We start from the raw sequence: 19,041 nt of genomic DNA, 5'->3' as shown, positions 1-19,041 counted from the left end.
CAGGGAGTAGCTTCTCTACGGGTTTATCGGAAGTCTAACAACAGGTCTTTGATGTTTAGATAAATCAGCCTTTTTTAACATAAATTATATTATATACTATATCAATTAAAGTGAAATAAAAACAAAATAAAACTCTGGTGTATTAAAAGTGTTATAACCGTATTTCAAGTCACTACTTAAATTCCACATGTTTGTATTTAGATTACTATGAAGTTAAACCTCCATGTAGGAATTAACTTCATAATAAAACCAACTCTGTGTGTGATCTTCCAAACTATTAGGAGTTTCCTTCTCGAAAAGAAAGTGCAAGAGAAATATAAAGTGTGGTTGAACAGAGTCCTTCTAAACATATGCCAAATATTGTGTAGAAAGACTAAACTTCTGACACTCAACCCAGAAATCTGTACTTATTTAATGGAGTTCTATTTTCTATGTGTAAACTCCACAGTTCCTAGTGATGTCCATTAAGAGGACAGATGCTCTATGTCTAATGGTGTTTGTCTAACTTGTCTTATTTTCCTTTGTCCACTTTGATAATAGATTTCTACCACATTTCATCCATTTTTTTTAGAGCAAATCTTTTGTGATGTCAGTTGAAAATTAATTCCTGAACTCGTTTCATTTACTGGGTATTTTTTCCTCCCTAGATTACTAATTCCTTCATTTAAACTATTTTATTTTGATATAAGAAGGATTTTTCACAACTTGGGAAATATTTATTTCGTTTAAGCTAATATAGCTCTACCTAGACCTCCTATAACTTATATCTTTGAAAATACTTAATTTCCTGAGCCATTTTATTTTCTGAGTCAATTTTTCATCACTGCATTGTTTTATATTCAGAGCCTATACATCTGCACACATGGGATGATTTTTTTCCCTCAAATATCCTTAAAGCATTTCATTTCAACCATCTCTTATAGTAATGGTCACATGTTAATTTTAAAAAGATAATGTCTTATGAAGTATTACTGGGGAAATGCACACCTTATTTTGTACAAATTCACCTTGATTTGACCAGAATGGGTTTGTTCTTTTTAAGGTTTCTACACGAGCCATGGGAGAAAGGCTGCTAAATTACCAGAGAGGGGCAGGGAACAAAACATAGAAATAACACAGCTCTTTTTCTATGTTACTTCCTAAGAATCACCTTCCCTGATCTGTTACCACTTCCATAGCATTTCTTGATCTGTTACTCCAATAGCATCTTGTAACTCCAACATATATATTGGTGATTTTTACTTGTAATTTTATGAGTGTTTTTTTTTTAATTTTCATAAAGGACAATTTCCTGGTCTGGAACATATATATAAAGATTATTCATCATCATGTAGAGGTCACTCATTTGATACTCCACCTAAGAGCTGTGATAAATAACTTGGATATTTCTTCCTTTAGTAAACATCCCTGCATTATGAAAGCCACTGCATCAGGAGTTAACAAACAGGGATGAAAAACAGGCCTTGTCCACAAAAGTTTATAAGTGTGTATATGTTTTAGAAAACAAAGCATGCCAGAGAATTCCCAAGTAGTGTCACTCAAAGAAACAGTATGTCCTATCAGAAAGTTGATTCTACTAACTTCAATCATATGATTGCTATAAATATTTTATTGCTGTGAAGTGCTTAAAATGTTTATTTTCTATCAGATCGCTAGCACTTAAACACCTTTATAGATGTTTTGTTCAAATAATGTGCTGGGAAGACTAGAGTCCGTACAGAACCCTGAGCGGAGGAATTAGGAATACTTCTCATACAAAGAAGTGGCACATCATCTTGGCTTTGTTTAAATGAAAAGAATTTCTGCAAGGGAATGTAAGAAGGAATCACATTTGAGACTTAGAAAACATTATAGAAATGAGTGGAAAATCATAAAGGGTGTGATATATTCAAAGAAGAACAAGAATTCCTTTCTGGCACAAGTTGAGTATATACTGTATAAAATGGCAGAAGATTGTACTGGAAAAGAAATCTAGATCCTCATAGAAACAATTTTATATTTTGCATTAGGCAGTTTGTAATTTATTCTATAGGAAACAGAGATCAAGGTTTTTAATGAAGTCAAGTAAGATAATCAAATCTGTATTTTAGAAAGATAAATATAGTAGCACTAAAGACGATGGAACACAGGAAAAAAAATGAGTATATGAAAGGAGTTAAGTAGCTATTTCTAGCTCAAGAAAGGATGATGGTGAAGTACTAGGTATTGAGAAGAAAAGAAAAGGAAAATGGAATGTTTCAGATGAGAAATACATAGGTCTTGAAGGGTGCCTATGTATGGATGGGAGGGAAGTGGATGAAGAAATGTATAATTAATTAAAAGCTTCTTTAAAACATTTCATAGAATGTCCAGCAGGCAGAGACACGATTACTCTAGAAATAGGAGATGGAAAAATTGGTGACGTAAATTTGAGAGCTATTAGTACATAAGTGACCATTGTAGCCTCTTAAATAAATACAAAGTATGGAGCATAATGATTTCAAACAATTAGGTAAGAATCAAGAGAGTTTAGGACTATATAAGGGAAGGAAGATAATTTCAAACACAGCTTATCAGTTCTTTCCATTCTGCTAAGAAATCGTGTATGTGGAAAAAATGAAGAAGTACTATTAGATTTAGCAATTAGAAGGTCATTTCTTGTATTGAGAAAGCAGTTTTGACACCAAAATGAGAGAAGTCAACTATAATACTTTCAAAAGTGAATAAGGGAGAAGAAAATGGAATATTGCACATAGAAGGTTTGTAAGATATTAAAGAGCAATGATCTTACTTATATGTGGAACCTGAAAAAAGACCAAATCATAGAAACAGAGAATAGAATTGTAGTTGCCAAAGTCAGGGCCAGGGGTAGTGGGAAAAATGGGGAGGTGTTGGGTAAAGAATACATTTTCAGTTATAAGATGAATAATTTCTGGGGATATAATATACATTATAGTTATTATACTTAATAATAGTGTGTCATGTACTTGAAAGTTGCTAAGAGATTAGATCTTAAATGTTACCCCCCCACACACACACACACAAATAGTAATTATGTGAAATGATGGAGGTAACTAACCTTCCTGTAATCATTTTACTGTGTATCAAATCATCACATCATACACCTTAAACTTACACAATGTTGTATATCAATTATATCTCAATAAAGTGGGAGGAAAAGCCAATTATTGAATACTCAGAAATTTTGTGAGGTCTTGATAACCTGTGGTAGCTTAAAATCAGCCAAGATGGGACTATATATACCATGGGAATTGAAAGAGAGACAGAGAGAGACAGAGAGAGACAGAGAGAGAGAAAGAGAGAGAGAGAGAGAATGAGAGGCAAGAAAATGCTGTAGTGAGCATAGAAGACTTACAGGAAATTAGATAGTAAGTGGAAAAAAGGAAAAATTGGTAACTGATGTTGAAGGAAGAAAAAGGAAAAGTAACCATTTAATCCTCAATGGTTTAACCACAAGATATAAACATCAAGTTATCTGGAAGAGATTTATGCTAAAATATAAGCTAAAGTGAAAAAAATAGTAAAGAAAACTTTATTTAACATACTAGAGAGACCCTTGGTGATAGGAAAGTAAGACTTGGAGTTGAAAGAACCTGAGCTGTAATCCTGACTCTGCTATTTATTAGCTGAGTGATCTTGGGGAAGTCAAACAAATTTTGGGACCTCTAAACGGATCTTTAAGGTGGCAATGAATATGGGCACCTGGGCGGCTCAGCCAGTTGAGCGTCTGATTTCTTGAATTCAGCTGAGGTCATGATCTCATGGTCATGGGATCGAACTCCATGTTGGGCTCCACACTGGGCTCTCTCTCTCTCTCTCTCTGCCCCTCTCCCCCACCCTCAAAATTAATAAATAAACATTAAAAAAATAAAGTGGTGATGATAATAACTATGTAAAGTCTTAAGTGCAGTGAAAATATGTGTACCTCAAAAAAAAAAAAGAAAATATATGTACATCATTTAAAAATACACTGAACTATTATTGATGAGTTGGAGAAGGATGACACATGCAGGATTTTAATGGAATGGGGCAAAGAGATGCAAATCAAAACCAACAAGAAACATACCAACAACAACAAATGCCAACAAGAAACATGGTGACCAAGAAGGAAGAGAAGGCACAGATGTAGTGCAGCCACTCACTCTTCTTAAGTAGAAGAAAGAAGGGTTGGAAAACTGAAGAAGTATTACAACATTTAACTTTTGTGGGAATTTATTAAAATTACCTCAGTGCAGCTCTTTTTGTAGCCTGAATGGTCTAATTTACAGTTATAAGAACAGTAAAAGTAGTTTTAATATTGATTTCTCAGTTAGTCTCAAGTCCTAGGATACTTAATAAATAGGATTGAAAACACTATCTGGATGGCTTAATCAATCCATGGCTTTCTTTCTTTCTTTTTGTAGATTTTTATTAACATGATATTGCATAAATATACCTCTCCCTAATTAACCTAACCTATTTACAGTCAGAGGATAATTTATAATGCCTCACACTTTTATTCATAGTTAGTTTTCAGTGAATGTTGAAAATATTGAGCTTGTGAACTTTCGAGTATAAAAAATAGTCTCACTTTGATAAGTGACCGAACGCCCTAATATGTATGTCAACGTGGCTATAATTGTGCAATTTTGAATTTAAAGTCTGTTTGCAAAACACTGTATTGCTGAGACTTTGCATGAGGCATAGGCTCACTTTTAAAATGCAATTTCTTTTTTAGTGAAGACATGTGGCTCTAATCTTCAAGGACCAAGTGGAACCTTTACGTCTCCCAACTTTCCATTCCAGTATGACAGCAATGCACAATGCGTCTGGGTCATCACAGCAGTGAATACAAATAAGGTAAGGTAGAACCATCTGTGGCAGGAAGCAGAATCATAAAGACAAACGCAAAGAGATCATGAAGAAGTACAGGAAAGAAAATTCGTATCTAGAGTATGATTTCTGCCAATACTTTCTACTTCTCCCTTATCCAAATGTAAACTTATATGAGAATTTGGGAAAAATCAATCTTTAAATAACACAACTCTCCTCCTGGTGACTAACATAAGTGACACCACATTAAAATTGTAGATGAATGTTTTCTGAGACTTTTCTTTGAAGTTGTAAGTATGTATTTTTTTTAAAGAAGCCATGAATAATGGCTTTTTGCTTCCTATCTTTTCTGCTTGACGTATCATTCAGATATATCGTGTTTTGGCACAAAGCTGCCTTTTCTTTCGATGTTTCTCTTATTACTATACATCTCACAGCTACTCCTTATTATAAAAGGTAGCTTTTATTGTGGTCTCCACTCACAGAAGATTCATATTATGGGTATTTCAAAAGGTTAGATTGTCTTTCTGTTTGACTATAAATGAGTAATACATCTAAACATGCATGTGCCACAATACTTCAAATAAGAATATTATGCTGAATGAATGTAAGAGAAGATGAAAAAAAAACAGCTAGTTTTCCTGTCTTCTCTCTATCCTCCTTCTCCTTGGAAGAATACAGAGAGTACCTAACTAGACAGAATCAGAATTCCTCTCCGATTGTTTGGTATCTTTTCCGGGTTAGTGAAGGAAAGTTTGGTAGTAGAGCCCATAAAACTGATTCAGATGGTAGTTCAAATACTGACTTACAACTTACTGATACCTTTGATCAAGTTATTTAACCTCCCTATAATTCTGTCTCTTTATCTATAAAAATGGGGATATTGGGAGAATGCATTTCACAGTGCTGTAAGAAATAAGTGAGGTAATGACTACAGAGTGCTTAATATAGTGAGGACTTAAAACACATTAACTCATTATTATTAGATAAAGTGTATACTGCCTGCCAGAATGTTTTATGTTCATGAATTGTTATCCTAAGGGCAGCAGCATGGTTTTAAAAATCAATTCAGTGGTCAGTTACACTTGCCTCATAGGCAAGCCCCGATTTATGAATCAGAACTAGATCAGAAGGCTTCTGCCCCAAAGTAACTGTGTAAACTTGGGAAAATCACTAAATCTAACCTTTCCTCTGTATAAAGAAACTATTTTGCTCACCCAACCTATGTCGTCAGTTCAGTGGAACAAATATTTTATTTGTCAGATATCTTCTCTGTATGAATTATGGGTTGTTGAAATATTTTAAAAAATCATGTAGTACTTGAAAAATAAACTTGCATTTATTGAAGGCTTAGCAACATGCCAGATGCTATTCACAGCACTTTTTATGAATTGCTTAATCCTCCTAAGACTCCCCTGTGAAGTAGACACTTTTATTGTCTGCGTTTAACATGGAGACTGAATAACTTATCTAAGATCACATAGCTGGCAAAGGTCAGAACTGTGTACTTCTTAAGATATGTGTTATTACAAGGATGTATCTCACACTAAGGTGCTGTAAGTATCTTACACCAAGATAAGCATGAAGTAAATTCATTATGAAGTATGGAACAAACACATTATATTAATCTTGCATTGAGATAGAAATCTTTTTGTGTCATGATAATTACCTGTAATTGTCATCAAAACGTGGTAATTATCTCCTGTTCGATGAGATGTCTGCTTTGCTAAGTTTAATTCATTCTCATTTACTGAGATACCTGAAGTTTCACAGAGGTCATCACATTTCCCCTTGTTTATCTTACCCAATCTACCAAACTTTTATCTCTTCTTTTTCTTCTAAAAAAATCCAATTTATTTTCTAAGGAGGACATAATTACTTTCATTTCTTTGCTATTTTTATCAAGTACCTGACTGAGGACATTAATTTTTGATCTGTTGGTTTACCTCTATTTTAAGATATCCTTATAGAAATTGGTTTTCAAGCATTTTTAACCATGACCCGCAGTTAGAATTTTTTTTTACATTGTGGCCCAATTCACTCACGTACACACAATGCCACAAAATAATATTTTCCCTTAATATGTGAATTCACTTCTCTATTTTTTATTCTAATCTATATTGACCTATTTGTTTTTAAAATTGGGTCATGCCTCAATAAATTTATTTCATGATACACTAACAGGTTATAACACAGTTTGAAAAATCCTGTTTCGCTTCTATAGATTCTCACATCAGATCTCTTTCAGGAAGGCGGTCACTGGCATAGAACAGCTTTCCTAGTTGGTATAAATCTCAATTAACCAAGATGCTTAATACCTCAATATCTATAATTTTCTTCAAATATCATTGTACATGTTTTTCTTTATGTTTGATCATTTTAAAAGCAATCATGGTGTTCTAATTGTCCAAACCACAAATATGATTGGTGGAAAAATCTCTTGAGATTTGAAGCTGGATTAAACTGACTGGAACTGATTTCAAATCCATACTGTCTCTCTTAGTAGTTACACATTTGTAGACAGGCATGATCTTTGATTCCTCTTAACTAGTTTTTCTTTTTCCTCTATTAGAAATAATAATATTATATCATAAAATTATTATACTGACTAGATAAGGAAACATGAAATGGCTTGTTCAAAATAGGATCATTTTAAATGACATCTATTTTGCCAAATGTTGCTGTCTCATTAGGAAATGTGTTTGTCTTTACTTATTTGTTAGATTTAATTGACGTGTTGATGCAGAAAAAAAGTCACTATATACCATTTTCTTCCACATTTGATTATGCGATGATTAATTTATAGGTGACTAAACATTAAATTATAGTCATTTTTTATTTCTCAGTTTACAAACATTGCCATTAAGCTTACTAAACATAAAATATAATGACTGAGCATTGCAATGTTAAAGTAATATATGTGTTTAAGGTTACTTTATACCCCTTCCACAAGCTTCTGTAAGGGAATATTTCCTTTAATCTTAGAATTTCAATGATGAACATAATTGAGGGCTTCTTCACCACAACAGCAAATCAGAATATTAGAAGAAATACTTTAAACTAGACTGGTTATTGAATTGATTTTTCTTCTTGCAATACAATATGCATTTAACATTAGCTCCATGTGTGAAGTAAATACTTCTCTGTCTTGAGCTTTTCCTTAATTTGTATGAGGAGGATCTTCCTTGATTTCAGTTGTCTCGTGCATTTGTCTTCAGTCTTTTGTATGTGTGTGCTGGAATACACGAACAATTTCCAGGGTGTGTGTATGGGCGGGCGGGGGGGACGGGGGGCAGAGCTGAACACCGTTTTCAAGTATTCCACTTTTTAACAAAGTCCAGCTTAAGAACCTACTTCTATCTGTTTGTTCTCTTTTATCACTTTCCTTTTCGTGATTGTCTTTCACGGTTTCAAAAGAAAGTCACATATTACTTTTCCAGCTGAAATGAGTGTAAATAAAATTCTAGCGATCCAGAGTAGAACATTCTATGTGCATATAGTTCCTGAGGGGAGAGTCTTTGAAATCAAAGCAAAAAATAGATTCACTAAGAAATACATGAAGAAGACAATACCTTATTTCATCTACAAAACAAACTTACAGAAAGTCCCCTCTTTTTATCTCTTAATGTACGTTCACGTGTATGTTTGTGTATATGCATATGTATCATCTATCCACCCACCTATCTTTTAATCTATCTGTATCTCTGTGTATCCTAGAATTAGAATTTACAATACATAGAATTATAGAGTAACCTGAATTGAAACACAGTCTGGTTTATTGAACACATAGAATTCCTAATTTGTCTGATTGATATTACAGTCTTTGCAATTATAATATACAGTGGACGTTTTCTAGAAATTAAAAGGACTAATGTTAACAAGATTTTAAGGAAACTGTATTTCAAATATTTATAAAATTATAGTGTAGTAGAACTTGCATATTTTGCAGCTATTCACACTTAAAAAGAAAAAAAAGATGTCCATTTGAAACTATAGGAGAGGGGTGCCTGGGTGGCTCAGTCAATTAAGTGTCTGACTTTGGCTCAGGTCATGATCTCACGGTTGGTGAGTTTGACCCTCGCATTCAGTTCTGTGATGACAGCTTTGAGCCTGGAGCCTGCTTCAGATTCTGTGTCTCCCTCTCTCTCTTCCCCTCCCCTGTTTGCTCTGTCTCTCTTTCTCTCTCTCTCTCTCAAAAATAAATAAACATTTAAAAAATGTTTTAACTGTAGGATAAAGTAGTTGTCAAAACTCTTTGATCTATGTCTTGAAAAAATTTTGGAGGCTGTCTACAAGAACATTGTCCAATAGAAATATGTGAGGGGCGCCTGGGTGGCTCAGTCAGTTAAGTGTCCAACTTCAGCTCAGGTCATGATCTCACGGCTCCAGAGTTCAAGCCCTGTGTCTGGCTCTGTGCTGACAGCTCAGAGCCTGGAGGCTGCTTTGGATTCTGTGTCTCCCTCTCTGTCTCAGCCCCTACCCCACCCCCTCTCTGTCTTTGTCTCTCTCTCAAAAATGAATACACATTAAAAAAAGAAAGAAATATGTGAGCCACATATATAATTTTAAATTTTCTAGTAGCTACAGTTTTAAAAGATGAAATTAATTTTAATGTCATATTTTATTTAACCTCAATATTATAATTTCATGTAATCAGAACACAATTATTAATGCAATAATTTACCATCATTTTATTTCATTTTAAATCTTTGAAATCTGGAATGTGCTTAATACTTAAAGGATATCTCAGTTCAAATGAGCCACATTTGTAGTACGCAATAGCCACATGTTGCTGGTGGCTACCATATTGTTCAGGGAAAATATTGAACGTCACCATGGAGAGTTTGATTCTGTTTTAGGGAATATGAGGAGATAGTGGTTAGTGGTTGGTCTTCAGGAAAATAAACATCCCATTGCAAGGCAATTGCCTCATGTGAAGTTTTGTAGGGGCTTCAAGGAAAAGCAAGAAGGATGCCTCCATTGGCAAGCTGGGATTTTAGCTTTTCCTTACTTCTATGAACTACCCCATATCTTTATCTAGTTACGTTATTATTATTATTTTTTTACTTAAGTCAGCCAAAATAGGTTTCTATTAATCGTCACTAAGGAACCCTGAGGCAGGAAGCTAGTGATACAGTCATAATTTTTATTGTCTCTTGACAGTAAAGAATCTGTTGCAATATTTATCTCCCCAGTTTACTCTCTAATACATATCCTGCAAATTGATTATATTCTTATTTCTTCTATCTTCATCAATATTGGGATACAAAGGTTCTAGCTCTTGAAAACACAAGGTAATGTTGGGTACTTCTACTCTAATTTCTTGGATGTCTAGTGACCTTTTGAGAAGTGGGTTTTCAAATGTAAACATAAATTAATAGTAAAGTCAAAATAGCTTTTTTTTTAATTAAATAGTTCTTCAGTATAAGGTACAGTTTTTTTTATTAATTAGATCTTCAGTATAATGTGCAGAACCAAGATAAAAATGTATGGAATAGAATTCTTTATGGATTTTTGTCCAGTTCATATTCTCACTTTAAAGCGACGTGTTTTTATCCACATTGGATAGCTATTTGTGAGAATAATACTGACATCTCCAGGATGTCAAAAAATCTCACAACAGACAAAATAAAACCCACTGGAAGGTCACTAATAACAAGATTAAATTGAGCATAGAAGAATATAATTCAGAGAAAATAAAAACAGGCATGTGAGGTCGACTTCAGTCTAAATTTTAACTCTGACTAGTTTAGCAGAAGTCTAAAGTACCAGAAGATATAAAATTGGTCATCAAAAGGATGTGAATTGACTATGACTTAAAAAAAATATGGGATAACACTAGCCAAAAACACACTTTTTTTTTTTTTATTCCAGGACTATGAATACTTAATTTGTTTCTAAATTTGGCTCACAATTGTACCTCATGACTCAAAGAATACGGCTGACTATAACCTATGTATGGCAATGGCATGATTTTAAGTGTATATATTTAAGAACTCACGCTGGGTATTCCTCACCTATTTAGAAATAACTTCCTTATTATTCTATGCGGAGGGATACTGGGCAGAGTTTTGATCTAAGAGTCAGAAACCCTGAATTCTTGCTCAAGTAACTTTGCATCTCCGAATCTCAGTTTCCTCATCTTCAATGCAGGAATAATTATCCTTGCCTGGCCATGTCATAGGAGTGTTGGAGGAACACCCAAGTCAGCAAACAATACGACACTTTGTACATTGGACATTATCTTCTAAATTTAATGTATTATGTAAATATTTATGCTACCCCTTATTCCAAAGACAATTTTAGGTGGATGACATCATCAAATAGATCATAATACATATGTTGAGATATGTTAAATAATTAAGGAGCTTTAAGCATAAGAATAGTACATAGCTCACAGTGGGTGCCCCGTTAACATTTATTGTATAAATAAAAGAACTAATGGGGCACTTGGGTGGCTCAGTTGGTTAAGCATCTGACTCTGGATTTCTGCTGAGGTCATGATCTCAGGGTTTGTGAGTTGGAGCCCCATGTGAGGCTCTGTGCTGACAGTATGGAGCCTGCTTGGAATTCTCTGTCTCCCCCTCTCTCTCGTCTCACGTCTGCGTGCATGTGCTCTTTCTCAAAAATAAGTAAACATTAAAAAAAAAAAGAACTAATGGACAAGAATAAGCAATGCATATGGAATATTTGAGAAATTATTAGGCATTTGTATCAAGCATAGTCTAAAGTTAGTGCACAACGAATGGGAAATATTTTGGTGGCAGTTATACTGCTTTATAAATAAATGTTAACTCTGTAATATTTTTAGTAATATTTATACATGTATATTATTTTCTCAAGTGCTAACATAAAGCATACTTACTGGACTTTTCATATAGTTCTGATAAAATTTTACTGTAACATTTTATATTATTTTGACACAGGTTTCTGTTGAAGTGACATGATAGATGGGACACCTGTCTCAAACTTAGATGCAGGTCAAGAAGGACAACCTCTTCTAATAGGAAATCTTATCCCTTTCTAGGCAGGTCATTTCATTCTACTGTTTATTTCAAGAATAAGTAGTCAGGGTCTATTTTATGATGTGGTAATGTAATTAAATTGTGAAATATTTTATTCATATACCCAGTACAACATTTAAGTCCATGTTTTTTGTTTAGATCCATTAAAGACCCATTCAGTGCTCCTCCCCATAAACTCTTCAGGCATCAGAATACACCCTGACTTCCACCCGGAACACTAACATCAAAAGCCTTTCCATATTGTCACTGTTCCATCACTGCAGCTAGCCTCTTGCCACTTCGTTTAGCCTGCCCACTTACAGGCACTATCTCTTTGTGCCAAAGAGTCAGAGCTTTGGGACCTGTGCCAAGCTTCAGTGCCAGGTCTGAGACCTCAGCCAGATATAGAAAGTGTCACTTTCCTGCAGACTGCAGCTGTCTTTTCTGCAAAAAACAGAGTCAAGACAAGGATTTATATGCAAGTGATATTTTAAGGAAGTGCACCGAGGAAACTATTAAGAGAGTGGGGGAAGCAGGACTGGAAAAAAGTTAAACAAGGGTGAAATTTCAGGCAAAATCCAAGCTGTAGCTTGATCCTATGTCTGTGTAAATTATACATCAGACTTTGTTCCAACTCACTACAAGGGAGCTGGGCTATCTTTCTTCTCCACCCATAACTGTAGGCTAAGGGTTACCCAGGCCCTTCAGGGCTCATGAGTGGGCCTAACAGTTCCCATAGACTGAAGGAAGCCTCCAGAAGACATATCTCTAGACATTTAGAGGCAAATGAATGTGGTGATAGAAAACAGATTACAGAAAGGACCAGAAACATTTGCGGGAAATCTGGATGGAGCACTGACAGTATCTGCTACAGTTGAGGAGGAGCTAATGGGAGCCAGCCTCAGGCAACAGTTCAGAACAAATCAAAGCCAAGTGGGTGGTCCTACCAGGTCATGATTCAGAAAGAACCCAGGAGTAAAGTACAGATCTTGGCATAAAGCAATAGGTTGGAAACCAGGGAAAACAACTAGAAGATTCCTCAAGCCTGGAAAAGTGTCTGTGTTTACCATTTATAGGGTATCCTAACCTTGGAAGTAAGTGAGCTGTCAAAGGCATTGACCTTTATTTTCCCTCCTCATGACTGAATCATACCTGTATAGCACTTGCCAATGAAATGTGTTGTGTCAAATGGTTTATTTAGTTGAAATTTTTATTTGAAATGAATTAGTGCAGGTGCAATGAATAGTTGTCTATAAATAAATGTCATTAAGTAAAAAACAAAAATAAATATTCTGAAATGTAAAATGGGTTCTCCTTGGATAGAGGACCTCAGTTAATTTTTCCTCTTTAATTTTATGCTAACAAAAATTCTGTTATATTTCAATCATATGTTATATTTTATAATAAAGATGAGTAATAAAGATTAGTAAAGTGAAAAAGAAAGAATTAACTAATTGACAATTAACTAATTGACATTATTGACTACTTCCTGCTTCTTGAAACTCTCTTCCCTTGACTTCTTTGTGCTTTGATTTCCTTAATTTTTCCCTTCTCAATCTTTTCCTGGTATTCATCCTTTCTGCCATTTCCTTAAAATTCAGTTTCCTCTATGTCCTGAATTTAAATATTTTTTCATTCTGTATTCTTCTCTTCCTTCACAAGTCTAAATAAAATGTCCAGTAGATTCAATAGAGCTCATTAGTGTGCCTCAAAGTTGATTAACTCTCTCTCATCCAAGTTTCATTATTTCTCCTATGAATTATCAACCAACTTCCCAACTGTAGAATCTTTCTCTCATTTTGATGCCTATCAACAAATCCATTGTGAATTTGTATTCCAAAATGAAATGTTATCTCCTTTCTTGGTAAAATATTTAAATAGATCTGTACAGCTTCATGGATGAATCCATCAACAACTTGAACTTCTCTTATAGCTCAAGGCCCATGACCCAACACTTTACTTTACACCAGTGCGTTACCAGAACCCTCTAGTTTGGGGGACATACTGCTCTCTATACTTCCCTACTCTGTTTGCACCTCTCTTAACTCCTGACCCAGTTTATTCCTGGCCATTCTTTAGGCCTCAACTCATGTTTCACTGTTCATGGAGTCCTTTTCTGTCCTCCCACCTAGATTGACTTAGGATCCTACTCTGCATACTGGTTCACCAGTTGTCATATTATATTGTAATTATCTGTTTGCTCACCTGTTTTCCTTAGTGTCACACTTAGTAACAAAAAACACTTTTGAATCTTTGCATCCTTAACTCCTAATATAATAGCTGTTTTGTAAAAGTTATTCAAATGAATATTTATCAAAAGAACTGATAAAATATTTCTAGGTAAAAATCTCACTGGTTTATTTATATTTGTTAGCTCTTCCTAGGAATTTCTCTGATTCTTCAGAAAAAAAAAAGGAGGCAAAGTATGCAAAATACAAAATAGTTTTATTTAGATTATTTTTTCACTCCTCTTCCCACTGCTAATGGTTGGGCATCCCTAACACTTTAACCTCAATATTATAATGGTTTTTGAGTGATATGCTTAATCAGAACTGTGCTACATGATAATTAAGCTTAAATATTAAATGATTCACATAAATGGTGACAATTTGTATACTTAATGCATCCAAATAAAGTCTTTTGGGGGTTGGCATAGAAGAAAATAGGAGACTGGACAAAGAAATCCTTAATTAAAAATACCAGGATATACAGACTTAATAAGGATTAGGTTTGGCTTTCAAAGACAGAAACCCCCCCCAACAAGAGAGATTTGAGCAAGATGGGTATGTGGTCTATAACTTCTGATGGCTCTACTCCAGGAATTCCTCAGGGACTTAGGCTAATTACTACTCTACCATTCCAGGGTATGGCCATTGCCCTCAAAGGGCAAAGGACAATTGCAAGCTGTTTCTTAAGAAAACTTTCTAGAATCTGTGCTACACACACACACACACACACACACACACACACACACATTTTTACCATAGTTTAGTAACATGATCATACTCAGCTGCAAAAACGATAGAAAGTATGGTCTTTATTTAGGGTAACTTGGTACCAGCTAGAAACGCTACTGCCATGGAAGATGGGTAATAGGATGTTTGGGAAAGGTATGACATTCTCTGTTACAAAACTGGTATGTTAGGCCCTATTCTAAGCTCTGTTTATGCATCATCTCATTTAATCCTCCCACTAACTGTATGAAGTAGTTGGTCTAGACATAGTATGTCTATTTTATATGTGTAAAAACAGGTTTAGAGAACTTAAGTGACTTGTCTAAATTTGAAGGGTGAGTGAGTGGCCACACTAAGCAGTACTTACAAGAGTTATGATGGTTGGGTGATATGATGGTCATGACTATTGCTGCTGTAGCAAATTACCATAAACTTTGTGGCTTAGAACAACACATATTTGTTGCCTTACAGTTCTGTGGGTCAAAAGTTCAGTACAGGTCTCACTGCAATAAAATTAAAATGTCAGCAAGCTATGTTTCTTTCTGGACGTGTTAGGGAAAAATGTTTCCTATTTATTTGTGTTGTTGGAAGAATTAAATTCCTGTTGATTGTAGGGTCAAGTGCCCAGTTTTTTTTTGTTTGTTTGTTTGCTTGTTTGGTTTGTTTGGTTTTGGGGTTTTTTGTTTGTTGTTTTTTTGTTGTTTCTTTGTTGTTTTTTTGTTGTTGTTTTGTTTTGTTTTGTTTTGTTTTTGGCTGACTCTCCGCTGAAAGACATTCCCAGCTGCCTTCTTCCATCTTCAAATTCAGCAAAGGTGGTCTAGTCCTTCTGATATCACATTTCTCTGTCATACTCTTCTGCCTTCTTCCTCTATTTTTAAGGACTTGTGTGATTGGATTGGGCCCACCTGGGTAATCTAGGATAAATTTTCTATCTCAGAGGCCTTAACCTTAATCACATCTGCAAGTTCCTTTTTAACATGTGAAGTAATTGATTCACAAATTTCCTGGATTAAGTCATGGATCCCATTGGGAGGTCAATATTCTGTCTACCACAGGTGGAATGAGGAAGGGCAAAGAAATTGGGGAGCATAGGGCTTTAAAGGATGGTATCTTCATCCAGCAAAAGAGAGCTACTCTAATTAATATTCAAGATATAGGAAAGTGATAAAGGCAAACTTTGAAATCTTTGAATTATGTCCTACTCTTTTTCTTCCCAGAGAGATCCCTTTATCTATAGACACATTTAAATATCTTTCAATTGTTTTAAAATTCTATGCCATTCCTATTTCACACCTTTCACTCTCTTTCCCTAGCAGGGGATTATACTAGGATTATAGGAAATAGGGAATAGAAACATTGATGTGCATCTTCAGTTGTTAGTGTACAAAATTGTGGTGTGTATCCAGCTACGGTGGCAATTTTGAGACATAGTATTTTATTCAAGCAAAGAATTCCTTTCCTCCTTCTGAAACTCTTCTAACCATCACGGTCTTTAATGGTGAAAAACACAGGCAGAAAAGGAGAAGGCAGTAAAATAGAAAACAAGTAAAGAAGACTCTTTTGTGTAGGAGAGACATTAAAACGTCTCTAAACTAAACCACATACTTATAGCATCTATTCATTAAAGGGTCAGCCCTTTAAATATCATTCATATCAAGGAAGAGTTATGGAATGAGCAGTGTTCTTCCATAATAATGAGAAAGGGAGGGATGGTTATGAGTGAGCATGGTAACATCTCTGACAACAACAAATATTTAACAAGTATTTGCTGTTGAATAGCTGGTGTAAATATCTATCTGATCAGCAAATATTGTTGGCAATTTTACATTATAAAAATCACCTATGATATAATGAATTATTAAAACAATATTTCCTTATTTAAGTAAAGTAGTCTTTATTTATAGTTTACTGTAAGCAAAACGCTGTACTGGCTTTAAAAGCACTTAACCTGAGTCTACTCATAGCTTCTGAGTGAATCTTAATAACTTTTTAAAGAAGCAATAATATGGCACAGTCTTTAAGACCATATCCCTTTTTAATCACGTAAGTTATAACTGTTTAAAATTTGTTTTTCTTGTTACAACCATCATTTCCCTGATGTATGTTTTTGTAAATGAAGGCATGAAGAAGTATAAAGAAACAGAACATAAAATCTCTCTTCTTGGGTAGGCTATATATTTATTCTATGAAGCATTATATTTCTCTTATTCTTAAAATTAATATTTTAATAACTCATTTCTTTGTCACATGCCTTCTAGTTAATTCCATAATTATATGACCAATATTCTAGATTGCATTTTTACTAAAGTTAGGTGCAGCTTCATTTTAACATCTTGAAAACTGAAGCAACACAGTTTGTTGGTTTGTTTATGAGAGGTTGGTATTTCCACTAACAATCATTGACTTTCAGCATTTTCCTTTCCTGAATAGTAAAATAAAAATTATACTGCCTTTCTCATAGGGCCCTTGGAAGGATTATGTGAGATAAGGCATGCCATACACCTAGAACAGAGTCTGGAATAGAGTATATGTTTATAAAATGTTAATAATAGCATTCCTACTATCACCACTGCCACCAGTAGTCACACCATCGCCACCCCACCCTACCTTATCCCCAGTGTGCTGAGCATAATGTCTCCACCACCAGTGTTTGAGCTGAGCTTCCTGCTGTGCAGATAACACACGCTCTCACACATTTCAGAACTTGGAATATCCTTGCGGAGACTCCCTGCTGATATTAGTCATCAGAAGCCATCAGCAGATGTTTCTAAGAATTCAGAATAGAAGCCTGCCAAGAGAGACTGAAAAAGGAACTGGAGAGAGCTGCAAGCTTTTGCTGTCTCCCCCTGGAGATATTTTACCGCAGAGTAGAAGGTCATCTTAATGACAACCTCAGAGTTACAAGAATCACAGTTACCATTCTGGGACACCATTTCCTGCCCCAGCTGCCCTACACCTCAACCAACAGCAGCTGCAGCCGGGTAGTGAGGACAGAGAAGGAGTGCAGTATTTTTCCTGTGTATCCTGTACTGGTTCTTCTTGGCATTATAGGTTGTTTAGCTTCTGGAAATGTTTAACCAAGGTGAAGGAGAGTCACTTGGATGATCTGATTATCCTCACACAACCAGTCACATTGGATACGCATATCATTGAAGTGTAGGATTCTGTGTAATCCCTTTGCTCTGCATTACATATCTTGCTTGAATTTCAGCCCTATCCTGACCTACCAGTACAACCGCTCACATTGGGCAAAGATAGGAGAAAGAAAGCAAAAATTGCAGGTATAGGTAGGATGCGGTGGCTGTCTTTTTTTTTTTTTTTCTTTTTCCTGGGAGGACTTCTTCCATATCCCCTTATAAACTCTCAGTCTGAGTTGATCTCTACCATATATCTACCATATAAGATGTCATGTATCTTAGAGTAGCCAGATAAGCACCAAAACTATAAGTGCTAAACTTGTCCTAGGGAAGTCTACACTTTTATTGATTAGAAAGCTGGTCTAGGGGCGCCTGGGTGGCGCAGTCGGTTAAGCGTCCGACTTCAGCCAGGTCATGATCTCACAGTCCGTGAGTTCGAGCCCCGCGTCAGGCTCTGGGCTGATGGCTCAGAGCCTGGAGCCTGTTTCCGATTCTGTGTCTCCCTCTCTCTCTGCCCCTCCCCCGTTCATGCTCTGTCTCTCTCTGTCCCAAAAATAAATAAATGTTGAAAAAAAAATTTAAAAAAAAAATAGAAAGCTGGTCTACAAGAGATTAAAAAACAAAACAAAACAAAGCAAAACAAAACAAAACAAAACTAACTCGCTGCCTTAGGAAGCTTCCAGCTAGGGATTTAGACAGAAAATAAAAAAGTAAACACAGAAATTAACAGTCACAATTTGAAAGAAACATTCTAAGTGGAATGAAAGGGATTCTGCTTAGAAGTAGCAGTAGTGAAGGCCTTTTGGAGCAGGTGAGATTTAAGCCAATCTTGAAGGAAGACAAGTGATTAGCAATGCAAAGAGGAAAGTGTCTGGGGCAGAGTTAAAACTGCTCCCAGGGGTGCCTGGGTGGCTCAGTTGGGCCTTTACTGTCAGCATGGAGCCTATTTTGTATCCTCTGTTCCCCTCTCTTTCTGCCTGTCTCCTGTGACTGCACGCGCACTCTCTCTCTCTCTCTCTCTCAGAAATAAACATATAAAAATGAAATAAAATAAAAGGAAATGAAATAAAATAAAATAAATAAAATAAAAATAAAATAAAATAAAATAAAATAAAATAAAATAAAATAAAATAA

The 19,041-nt window shown here is 35.1% G+C and overlaps 1 protein-coding gene across 4 annotated transcripts in view; it reads left to right on the top strand.

Moving 5' to 3' along the window:
- The window catches only part of CSMD3 (CUB and Sushi multiple domains 3), a 1,253,459-nt gene that overhangs the window by 620,908 nt on the left and 613,510 nt on the right, over window positions 1-19,041 (top strand). For all 4 annotated transcript variants that reach the window (XM_040494274.1, XM_040494275.1, XM_040494273.1 and 1 more), the window contains one exon: window positions 4,718-4,839. In XM_040494274.1, coding sequence (XP_040350208.1) covers window positions 4,718-4,839 — 122 coding nt within the window. The remainder of the gene's footprint in view (window positions 1-4,717; window positions 4,840-19,041) is intronic.

Source organism: Herpailurus yagouaroundi, unplaced genomic scaffold (assembly GCF_014898765.1).
Source record: "Herpailurus yagouaroundi ecotype Mexico unplaced genomic scaffold, PumYag 186, whole genome shotgun sequence".
Lineage (NCBI taxonomy): Eukaryota > Metazoa > Chordata > Mammalia > Carnivora > Felidae > Herpailurus > Herpailurus yagouaroundi.
Note: the sequence above shows the minus strand (reverse complement) of the source record. Positions and strands in the feature narration are given on the sequence as shown.